This window comes from Ictalurus furcatus, chromosome 23 (assembly GCF_023375685.1).
Source record: "Ictalurus furcatus strain D&B chromosome 23, Billie_1.0, whole genome shotgun sequence".
Lineage (NCBI taxonomy): Eukaryota > Metazoa > Chordata > Actinopteri > Siluriformes > Ictaluridae > Ictalurus > Ictalurus furcatus.
In genome coordinates this window covers 3,015,567-3,028,224 of record NC_071277.1, presented here as the reverse complement: position 1 = coordinate 3,028,224, position 12,658 = coordinate 3,015,567, and the positions used below count along the sequence as shown (strand labels likewise).

The 12,658-nt window shown below is 36.9% G+C and overlaps 1 protein-coding gene across 1 annotated transcript in view; it reads left to right on the top strand.

Annotated features, from left to right (window-relative positions):
- Nucleotides 1-12,658, top strand: part of LOC128599393 (neuropilin and tolloid-like protein 1) — a 109,705-nt gene that overhangs the window by 84,287 nt on the left and 12,760 nt on the right. The window contains exon 5 of the mRNA XM_053610929.1: nucleotides 3,217-3,445. Coding sequence (XP_053466904.1) covers nucleotides 3,217-3,445 — 229 coding nt within the window. The remainder of the gene's footprint in view (nucleotides 1-3,216; nucleotides 3,446-12,658) is intronic.

The following is a 12,658-nucleotide window of genomic DNA, read 5'->3' as shown; positions in this document are numbered from 1 at the left end:
CAGTACCTAGTTGCATAATGATGGATTTAGCCCAAGTGTCTCTAACTTGTGTGTCATTGTGTCATTAGGGGTGGCTGTGGCTCAGGTGGTAGAGCAGGTTGTCCACTAATCATAGGGTTGGTGGTTCGATTCCAGACCCACATACCAAAGGGTCCTTGGGCAAGACACTGAACCCCAAGTTGCTCCCGATGGCAAGTTAGTGCCTTGCATGGCAGCTCTGCTACCACTGGAGTGTGTGTGTGAATGAGAAACAGTGTAAAGCACTATATGATAAGTGCAGACCATTTATCATTTACCATCAAACACACCTGCCTCACCTCCAGAGTGACTTACAGAAGTGCTTTGAAGTCTCTATCAAATATATATCCTGATACTGGTTCACTTGTTCATGGACTAAGAATACCATCAGTCTAAAAACTCCATTAGGGATGTAATGTAGTAAGAAAACTCTGCAGGACAGTGGCCTTCCAGGACCGGAATTTCCCATCCCTGGTTTAGAAGCTAATTTTACAGTTTCAGTAGCCTCCTCAAGTATATTGTCTGGTATTTGTATAAACAAAAAACACAGTGAATTTCTTTTAAGGGCTTTGATGGACTAGGATTGGAGAGGGTGGATTTTAAGTGTAATGAAAATATTTTTATATTTGTTGTTTAATATACAGGTTATTTCAAATGTTACTTCTGTATTATTGTTTTGGGATTTCAGGTGCCAGCTTTGTATTTCAAAAAAGAATTTCTTCTCTTGTCTTTTTAAATGGAGTGTATACCTATGTGTATTTATTTCAGGAATTTTAATAGAAATAAGATATGGACAAGTATCAAATAAAATGTAAACTTGCATTGATTAAGTTAATATTGTTAGTAATTAAAAATTACCATGGTAAAACCAAAAGTTTCAAGATATAAAAATATTGAGTTTGTCATTGACTACGTTTACATGCACATCAAATTCCATTTAAGGTTCGGGGTGCAGCCATATTCAGAATACAATGTTTATATGCATACAGGCATCAGAATATTCCTGTATACATGGTTGTTGTAAATATGCCCGAGTTGCCATTCCTAAATACCTAGCCTACAGCTAAGAATCTGTTAGCATCCACAATTCCTTGTGGACTGAGCATGCGCATATATCTCCTTTCAGTGGATTTTCTGAAAAAGGTGTTTGCGTGCAACAAATTTCCGATTAAAACAGGCATATTCCAGGGGTGGGAATCAGAATATCTATGTCTTAATCTGAATTGGGAAACCGGATTTACATGACTCAATACTAATTAGAATATTGCTAAATTCCAATTAATGTTGGAATATTGATATGCATGTAAATGTAGCCACTGATATCAACCAAACAGTAACCAGTTTTGATACCTACAAAAAGTTTACGTAGACAATTTTAGCAAAGCCATTTACAGTGAATTAAAATGTCAAATTGAACTAATGAAATGATCTGCAGCATATACTTACCTTAATGTTTGTTACGTATTATAATTATAGAAAATAATTAATAAAAAAATAAATACTAGGGCCTACTCCCAAAGTCACCAGATTTCAATGCTTTGGTGCTGTATTTGAAGAAAAAAAAAAAATAAAATCTTTGATGACATTGTCAGAGATATGCTTGGCATTTTTTTTTATTGGTTACATTGGTGAAATTATATTTTTGTTTTATATTTTGATTACCTTGAGCAATACATCCACCATGTACATGTACTACGGGAGTCTTAAAACCCTTTTTTTTTTTTTTTTTTTAACCAAAGCAGAAAAAAAATGTTGCTGCCATGTACCTCAAGTGGCATTTCTGGCGTACATTATAAGCAAGGAGGGGGTTGTTGTGGATGATGCCAAGGTTCAAGCAGTCACTAACTGGCCTGTTCCTGAAAATATCAAAAAACTTCAGAGATTTTTATGCTTTGACACTTCATTAGAAACTTTATTCCAGTCAGTTGCTGAACCCCACAGGAGGAAAGAGAAAATACTATCTGGAACAAACAAATGAAATGACATTATCCTCCCTCAAAAGCATTCAGAACAGCAGTCATCCTAAAACCTAAAAATCCCAGCCAGATTCCAGTCTGATGAGGTTGATGCCTCAGAAGAGGGGGTGAGTGCTATTCTCCTGCCAAAATGCTCCCCATCACTTCCTTAAAAAAAAAAGCTCCTACACACAAAATAAATTCTGACACTGGGAATATGGAATTGCTGTCCATTAAACTAGACTAAGAGAACACACAGGGTACTTCTTTACAGTCTATATTGACCATAGTACCTGAAACCTAGCAAGCATTTCACACACGGCAAACCAGATGGATTCTCTTCTTTTTGAGATTTCCGTTTATGATATTGTACTGTTCTATTTCCAGAAATGTCAAATCTTATGCTTTATCCTGAATTTATCCATCAAGCCTCAAATCTGATCCCACAAATGAAGATCATCATCAGTTTGGAATCTTGGACATGACATCTACATTGGGATTTCTGTAAAGCTGCTTTGAGACAATGTCTGTTGTTAAAAGCGTTATATAAATCAAATTGACTTAACTTTTCAATTATGAACAAATCACAGTTGTTTCAGTGTTACAGTGGATACAAAACATCTACACACGCCTGTTAAAATGGCAGGTTTTAATCTAAGTTAAATCATGTCAGAACCTTTTTAATCTTTATTGTGAAATTGCAGAATATAAATATGAAATGACAAACACCCAGAAATGTTTTGGAAATAAAAAAAGAAAACCAAAAAATGTCCAATTAGAGAGAAGTGTTCAGGGGTAGGGGTTGTCATTTTATGGCTTTGTCTAACTGCAGGTTTGTGTTGACACTGTTTGCTTTTTAAGAAGCATTAAGGCAGTGAACTTAATATTTGCAGTGATGAAAATAAAACTATGGAGAGACAGTTTGCTCGGTTGATTGTTGGGGACTTTATTCACAGAGTCTGTATGCTAGTAGTCTAACTCGGATCTTGGATAGTTTGTGATAAATGTTAGTGATAAACAAAATAGATTTAGTTATTGTATATTTTGACCGTCTTGGTTAGATTTTCATAAATTGCTAATAATTTGATGATGCAAATCAAGCTGTGAAAAATGTGAGCTAGTTGCAAGCGTTTAACTACGTAGCTGGCTAGCCATTTGTAATAGCAACAGAAAATTGTGTATTATACATTATTTAAAGTGTATATATAAATATACATCTCTTTCTCTCTCTGTACATGTTCAGATCTACCTGCGATTCCTGGACTATGAGATGCAGAACTCAAATGAGTGCAAGCGAAACTTCGTGGCTGTGTACGATGGCAGCGGCTCTGTTGAGGATCTGAAGTGTAAATTTTGCAGCACGGTGGCTAGTGACGTGACATTGAGAACCGCGCTGGGTGTTGTTCGTATGTGGGCCGATGAGCACAGTCGCCGCAGCCGCTTCCGCATCCTCTACACTACGTTTAAAGAGCGTAAGATGCATGCACACACACACACACACACACGATCCAAGTAATTAACCTAGAATCTGCTTTTGATATTCCCATTAAAAACACACCATCAATAACACACCACAATTTAACTGCTGAAGCCTGAAACTTAGTTGTAATGAGCAAGTTTAATGGTTCTGTTTTGTGAGAGACTGTAATAATGTCTGCTGTTATAAAGATCTTATATTAATTCTGCAAAATATTGGTTTTCCACCAGTGGGCCATAGTGGTGCTGCAAAGTCAACATGAACGTCAATGTTTTTGTTTTGTTTTTTGTTTACAAAAATGGAACAGGCATGTAAATCAGCCACACACATAAAGAATAAAGAATCGCTCACAAAGCAGAGTACTTAGTAAATTTAAGTTATACATATTTTTAAGTGTGGCCACTGGTGTGTTGTTTTGTTTTTGTTTTTTTTTTCTCCCCCCTATACTAGACAACAGTGTAGGGACATAGGAATAATGGAGAAACCATTCAGATTTTTCCTGGTGGGGGTCAAGGTGGCAACAAGCTGAGAATGTCAGCCCAGACTTCTCTATTCCCAGCCACATATTTCAGCTCTTTCTGGGTGAATTCATGATGTTCCCAAGCCAACTGGAGATATAATCTTTCCAGTGGGTCCTGGGTCTCGTCTCCAGCCAGTGAGACATGCCTGAGACACCTCTACAAGAAGATGACCAGAGGGCATCCTTGTAAGTGCCCAAGCCACCTCAACTGTCTCATCTCAATTCAGAGCACCGGTGATTCTACTCCAATGCTCTCTTGAAGTGTCAAGCTCCTCACCCTATCACAGAGAGTCAGCACAGAAAGCCTGAGGAGGAGCCTAATTTCTGGTTCCTTTACTCACCACCATATTCTTTTGGTCACTACTCACAGCTCCTGACCATGAGACATAGATTGACTGGTAAAGAAAAAGCTTCATCCGCAAACTGAGATCCTCCTTCACCATCACAGACCAGTACTGTGACTTTAACACTGCTGTCACTGACCCAATACATTTGTCGATCTTGAGCATGTTTTTTTTTTTTTTAAGTCACTTGTGAGTAAGATCCCAAGGTACTTAAACTCCTCTCCTCTTTTATACCATGATGTGGTGTGAGGTGGCATTGATTCTTAAGCCCTAATGCTTTACTTTCATAAAAAGGACACAATATTACACTGGCTTGTCCAGAAATATTTGGGTGAGCCTCACAGTATTAAACCATGACCTTCATAATTCTGATACTGTGTGTGAACAAGCGCAAACACAAACAGTAACAGATGAGGAGGAGGAGCAGCAGTATGTGTATTTAGAAACTTCAACAGCTATGACCCTGATTCAATTAATGCATAGAAGATTAATTTACCCTCCATTATGTGTTTTCTTTTTGTCTCTATCTATTTCCTGGTTTTCTCTTTCTCAGTTTCCTTTTACTGATCTCTTCATCCAATTTCCTGCAACATTTCATCCAGGTGTTGCTCCTTTTGGGTCTCTACACACACACACACACCCTTAAACCTAAACCCTTGCAATATTAAATTGATCACACACTGTGGATGAAGTCAAGAGATCTTCTCTGACCCTCACCCTTTTCTTTCCTTATTCCATCCACCCTTCTCCATATCCATCTGTTCCACATATTTAGTTTTTTTTCCCTGAAAAATTATCAAAATTTGATCTTTTTGAAAGTCCTTTTGCACAGGAAATGATGCTACAACTCAATGGATCAGTGGAAATTGTTTCAAGACTTTGATCTCACCAGCAGTTTCTATCTACTGACAGTGCACTCTGACACTGATTCACTCAGGAATGCCTACATTCAATAATACCAGGCTGTACTATTCATCCCATGAACGGTTCTAGAAATTCTGAATTTTTTTGCTGCCACTTTGTTAACCCAAATATCGCGAAGCATATTTTGTATTTGAGAAAATGCCTTGAAATAATTTCTGCCTCTCTCATAGAATGTCTAAACAAACAAAAAAATTCAGGCCAAAGAGAAAATAACTCAGATTCATATCTAAAATAAGGTTGTCTGGTTCAATAGCATTTTGTATTTGATATGGTTTCACACTGTGCATATTTACACAAACCAGAAATGTACAAAATAAGCTTTCAGTTGCTGGGCAAAAATACAACAAATGAGAATTTAAACCACCTTTTTTTGGAAACTGCATTGATGCCATGGAAATAAGTTGAGCATGGACACTCCGGAACCAATGCTTAATAAATTACTAATTCATTCTATAAATAGTTTAAAGGATCAAGCTCAACATCCACAATTTGTTTTGAGCTTTTGTTCCTTTAGTGTAGATTTTCAGAGCGCAATGTAATGCCGCAGCACACTAGTCTTGCCTTCTTGCTGCCTGCAATCCATAATACACAGCATGATCACTTCACTTTCAGCAGTTGCACTATTCTCTCTAGTTGATGTTGGAAGCAGATTGAGACCACCTCCCTAGCTCAGATGGTTGTTTTGGTCCACACTCGAGTAAGGATTATGTTCCCAAGTGCCTAAATAAAATGCACCAGCATTCAGTTGGCACTGGAAGCATACAGTCGTTTATAGTTCTGACAGGCCCAAGCTTGAGCTGATCATTTTCGTGTCCTGGCTTTCTGAACCTGATGCGTGTCAGGTTTTCAGTGTGTATGCTGTTTTGTGCTGTCGGTTCAGTGCTCCGCTGCTCATGTTGCGGGCTGTAGGGTTCACTCTGCTCTGCTTACTCACTGCTCTGTTCCCTGAACCTGGGTGCCACAATGTATCTGTATTGCTTGTGTTGTTTATGTGGAGCAGTGGACATGAAGGTTGGATGTGCTGTGGGACTGTGAGCATAAAAGCATCCTAATATGAATACAGCTACAGCTGTTGGATGTTGTCCCACCATGGATGCACGGCTTCTCCTTGTGAGGATTGGTTTGACCCGGAACAATGTAATCAACTGCCAATCAGTGAAATGGTAATAAACATGACTGAAACATGTCGGCACCAGTCAGAATCACTTGGAGCCTGCACTAGGTGTAATTTTCTAAATAATGTAAATAAACTATAAATATTAAATTCTGTTTGATTATTGATATTTATTTCTGAAATTTGTTGTTTATAAGTCTAGCACGCTAGCTGTCACTTCGCTCTTCAGCTAGCAGCTTAGCTGCTATTTGGTACGAAATGGCAGACACTGTTAATGTTGACATGATTTTAGATATGTCGTTTGATGCTTATGAGGAGAGACTGTAACAATTAAACAAAAGGGCAGACAAATGCCTAAGAATTTCATTCAAAATTCAGGGAGCAAAAAAAGACCGGTTTAGCAGTCTTGGTACAGTAAAATCCTTGTGTTTATTATTAGTCGTAGATTATGTGGAGGGTCCAGTGTACAAGTCTCTGTGAATTACTGTAAAACCGACAGATTGGCACAATACCTTTTTCTGAGGTACTGTGGATATTGTTTATAGGCATTATATAAATCATCACAGTTTTTCCCCCCAACTCTACATTGTGTATCATAGAAATACCATTGAGAATCATAATATATTTGTCTTATCACCCACATTTACCTTGCTTTTTTTTCCCCTTTTGTTAAAAAAATGGCTTAATTATAGTAGTTGCTTTCTGAAAAAATTCTAATCTCATTTAACAAAACAACAATAATCATAACAAAATAGCAACAATAATAAATGTATATATAAAAATATTCATATTTTCCATTTATAGTTATTATAATAATAAAAACAACATCAACAATAATAATAATAATAATAAATTATTATTATTATTTCATTTATGCACATAAAGGAGCAAAATGCTGTTTTTATTAGAAGTAAATAACTTACTCTTGAGACTGGTGCTATTCAGCAGAGCTGCAGCACCACCTGGTGAAGAGATGAACCTGGTGATTAAAAACCATGAGCATGTTGGACCTAAAGCAATGAATCACCCTAATTTACTATGTCATTGCTATCCTACTTGGGAGTAAAAATATCAATACTTCACTGTGGCCTTTGAGTCCTGGGATGCTTTTAAGAAAGTCCTTTTTCAAAATTCAATATGTGCTCTAAATGCACATGTATTAATGCAGTAATTCTCTACTCCCACATCCTGCTGCATTAGTTCTCTGCACACTTCTGAGTGTTTCTTGCTCTACCACACCTGATTCAGCTCACCAGTTCATTAACACACCCTTCATTAGAGTAAAATTGCTAGATTAGGGTTTTCTAATTCTGTGTCTTTGTACCCATGAATGGTGTGTTAATGAGCTGATTGACTCAATGAGATGATTCACATGTGGCAGAGCAGGAAAGCACTAGAATATTCAGGGAGCATGACTAATAGCAATTTTCCACCAAACTGTGTGCTACAGCCTAGCCTCATTGTAGTTAATATACAGTACACCCTACCAAATGCCCTACTGTAGACACACATTAACATCAAATATACTATATACTGGTGTGGTTGTGTTTATGAACTGTAGTCAGTTTTATCAGTTCTGAATCATAGCTTTGTGTTAATTTATCAGATAGAACTAGAAAAAAAAAAAACTTTCTAGCTATATAAATATTTAGCCATTCCGTTGCTAATTTGTTGGTTGATTCTATATTTTTTTCCATGAGAAGTTAAGGGTTTTCTTCAGTGCCTACATCACAAGAGCACATTTCTAGCAGAGTTACAATAAAGTTTAACAGGAGAAAAAAAAATCATAATGGTCAGGTTTAATAGCAAGCGCTTCTTTTCTCACTCCATTTTCCAGCAATGTTCAGTATGATATTAATGATAAATCCAATGTAGATGTGGTGGACACTGCAAACACTGGACTCCAAATTCCAGAATGCACTGCAGCTGTATGACACACTTGTGCTGAATTACAGCAGAGGCACAGCTTAACTAGTTATAGATGAGAAGGTGAGAGAACTGGAAGGATTAAAGGAATAATCAGTCTCTTTAGGTATAGATGAAGAGAGATCTAAATCCCACTGACATCACTATCAGAAGGTAGTCAGATAACATTGTGGGTATTGTAGGAAATTCCTGTCTTTATTCATACATTACTACATAACTCTACATACATAACTCTGTGTTACTGATTAAAAGGTCAGGGGTTCAAGCCCCAGCATCACCAAAGCTGCCACTGTTGGTCTCTTGAGCAAGAACTTTAACCCTCTCTGCTCCAGGCTTCCTAACAAAGCCGGGATATGCAAAGAAAAGAATTTGTCTGTGCTGTAATGTATATGTGACAAATAAAGGCTTCTTCTTCTTCAGTCCAATTTTCGGCAATAATTCAAAAACAGACACATACAGTGTGTTATTTTAAAGCAGAGTCAAGAGGAACGGTTCAGGTTCAAAACACAGAAAGGTAAAGGGATGTATACAGAAAGGCCTGTTAGATTCTGATGTATAAAATCTATTTCTATAAATGAACAGACAGACAAACAGCACTGTGCAGGGGGAGGCGTTTCTTTATTCAGCAAACAGTGATGGTACACCATGAAGATCTCAGCATCCAGAACAGTGTGAGGCTGAACCATGGTTTTATTTATACCTAACCTTGACTTAAACTGAAGTAAATAAAGTAAAGACAGCAGTAGCACTTTAGCACCAGTACAGTATAAGCATTTAATTGTCATGAAATCAGTAAGGGAACTCTGAACTACAGTTCCCAACAGCCACTGCTTCATTGTCACATGACCACCTGCACCTGATTCACGTTCCTGGTAATTAGCACTCTTGTATATAGTCACAGTTTGCGATGCACTCTTTGTCTCACGTTATCGTCTCACTATACCTTTGTCTTTGCCACGGTATTTTGTTTCCTTGTTGTAGAGTGTTTCGTATGTTTGTTGGTTATTAAACGTTTAAGAATCTGCGCTTGCTTCCGTCTCTGTAGTTTGAATCGTGACATTAATTCAATTCAATTTTCAATTCAGTTTATTTCTAGGTAACATTTAAAAACAGCCAAAGCTGACCAAAGTGCTATACAGCTGAGAACAATCAAGGTTAAAAAGACCAAAAAAAATATACATAACTATAAATCCCCTTATTAAACTGACTAAGTAGACAAAATACCAAGGGTTAGATACAGTCATATGCCAAGGAGAAAAGTTAGTCCTTAAGGCAAGATTTAAATTTGTCAATGGTTGAAGCAGATATTACACTAAAAGGTAGCTACTGAGACAGCATGGTCACCCTTGTGTTTTAATGATGAACATGGGAGGGTTAGCAGTAATTTATCAGTAGATTGAAGTGCCCTGCCTGAAGTATAAGGACTGAATCACTAATACATCGCTGATGTATTGTGGAGCCAGACCATGTAGTGCCTTAAAAACAAACAATACAATTTTTAAATCGATTTTATACTTGACCAGAAGCCACTGTAGAGATGCCATGACTTGTTAAATACTGTCTCTTTTTCTAGTACCAGTAAGAAGTCTAGCGGTGACATTTTGGACAAGTTGCAGACGTGAAAGCGAAGACTGACTAACTCCCATGTAAAGGGAATTGCAATAATCAAGATGTGATGTAATAAAAGTATGCAAAACTGTCTCCAAATCCTTAAATGTGAGGACAAATTTCAATTTAGCAGTTTATTTGTTTGTCGAATTTAAAACTTTAGTACTGAACTTTTGCCCCTCTGTTTGAAACATAAAATTGCAAGTTACTTGTGGAGGTATTGTTTTAAAAAAAAATTATGTGGGTTGTGCTTCGGCACTGCTCCCCTGCATGGATGAATCTGATGCTTTGAGGTATACTTATCAAAGTTGCCAATTCCGCTTATAATATGTGACTTTGGACTTCTTTTTTTCTGAAGCCACTTGAAAAAAGTCATGGGTTGTGTTTTTTTTTGGGATTGTTTTAAAAAATATGGTTGATTGTCAGGAAAATCTTTTTTTTACATTTATGGTTGCTATTTTCCCCAACGCATTGGCACTGTCTGCTCACAGCCTCACAATAATATCAGTGCTGTAGTGTATTTCACCCTCCCACATTTATTACAGGTTACAACAAAAAAATTGCATATTAGCTGCAATACTTGACAACGGAGGTGGTGGCGGATATAGTTATCTTGGAGTAGAGGTGAGCTGCTCTCTCTCGTAGCTAGTAGAAAATAAGAGCAATTTTCAACACTGACCATAGCAAAACAAAGGGAAAAAAAACATAGGAAACTCAATACCTAGCTGAATCAAGCACACAAGTCTTACCTGTTCAACAGAAATAAAAGCCAACTCTGCATCAGCCTTCAATCCCTTCAGATCTTGTTGTTTTCGCCACCTCTCAAAAGCCATGCCAATATTTATTCTCATTTTAGCATGGACTCTGTCGCTTTTCCTTTTTGACTTCAGGCTCTCCGCAGTTTGAGGCTTCTTGTTTTTGACAACATCTGATTCCGCAGATATCAACGATGATTACGTTTAGAACTATCCAGATTAAAACAGCCATCAAGATGACAAAAATTCTAAGCAACTACTTATAAGCAGGCTACAAACACTCCACCATCCTCAGCCCCCACACGCGCGATATAGTAGCCGGTGCTTCTTCTTTCTGTTTACGGACGTGATGTAACCTCGCAAAGATGAATGACATCATGAATGAATTCTACTGACATTTACCGACAGCTCAATTTATAAATCACTATTGTAAGTTTACAGTTGTCAATCGGGGTAAGGTAAGAAGACGGTTTGAACGCTGCTTTTTTATGTACTTGTTCAATAATTGATTTTTGTTCATTTTTAAATAAAAAGTTCCTTACTGCAGCTTTAAGGGTTGAATCAAAAATCTAAACATCGTCAAACTTCGAAGCATCTCAGGTACACTTAAAAGAGTGTTCCTGTACAGATGTTTATTTACAAAGCAGACAGACAAATCCAAATCACAAACCAAATATCAAGGTTGGCAAACAGGCCAAGGCGAATAATCACTGCATGGCAAACAGGAACAAAGGGGACATCCAAATAATGCAGGTAAACAACAGCAGGCAAGGTTCAGTACACAGTCAAACAGTGCACAGAGGAAAAGTGATCAAAACACGGCTCAGAACTTGTAAAATAAATTCTGCAAAACTACTCAAAGTGTGTGTGTATATGTGTGTGTGTGTGTGTGTATATGTATATATATATATATATATATATATATATATATATATATATATATATATATATATATATATATATATATATCCATATCCATCCATCTTCTATACCGCTTATCCTTCTCAGGGTCACGGGAAACCAGAGAACTTATTAGTTCAGAAAGTAATTCAGGACACTGGAGTTTTGAGGCAGCAATGCAATGTCATCATGCAACCCTGCTTGTTGTGGTTTAAATTAATAATTTGTTTATATTTTGGTAAATAGAGCCAACTATGTTAGTCTGAAAATAGTACTGGCAGGTCCAACATAAATAATAATTGTCGGATCCAGTGGGATTGTGAGAGCAGAAGGGAGTGGGATAAAAAATACAAAAGTCTACCTATAGCCAGAAGCAACTAATTGTATACAGGCATGTAGGTAAAACTAATTCTTATTAACACACTACAACCTCCCAGTGCAAAAAAAAAAGTATCCAGCATTCCACATTTCATTTCCTAGGGGTTGTAATGTAACACTACATCTTTCCATCCATTCCAATGTGAGCTAAACAGATGCAAAGAATATGATTTGAGCCTTAATATTTACTTCCTCTTACTAGAAAGGGCTTCGCTAGTGTTCTTACATATCTAGTGAATGCACTGATGTTCATCTGGTACAAAGTAACGTGTTACTGTAATCTAATTATGTTTTCTGATAAAGCAGTAATGTAATGCATTATATTTGAAATGTTTATAATTTTATTACAGTTACTGGTGTCAATAAAATTACTTTACTTGTGTTACGAATTTATTGTTAAGAAAGCTATATTAAGTAAAATGCATTTTTTAAATAAATCACGTTTTGCCCCAAAGATTTTTTCTTTACCCCTGAATAATTCTCCACTTGGAGCGGTTTGTCATTACATAACTGAACATCTCCTTCTGTTATGGAAAGCCAAAAAATAAAATAAAAAAACACAAAAATAAAAAGATAATAATTCCTCTCTGAGTCCGAGAAGCCAGAAGGGTGTGCTAAAAACTGAGAGCAGCATATAAAGAGCTGCTAGAAGTATTTACTAAGGCTGGATGAGCATTTTTCTCCCCAGTGAAAATAAATCCTCACACTGCAGAAAACTCCCCTTTTTTTTCAGAAGTGC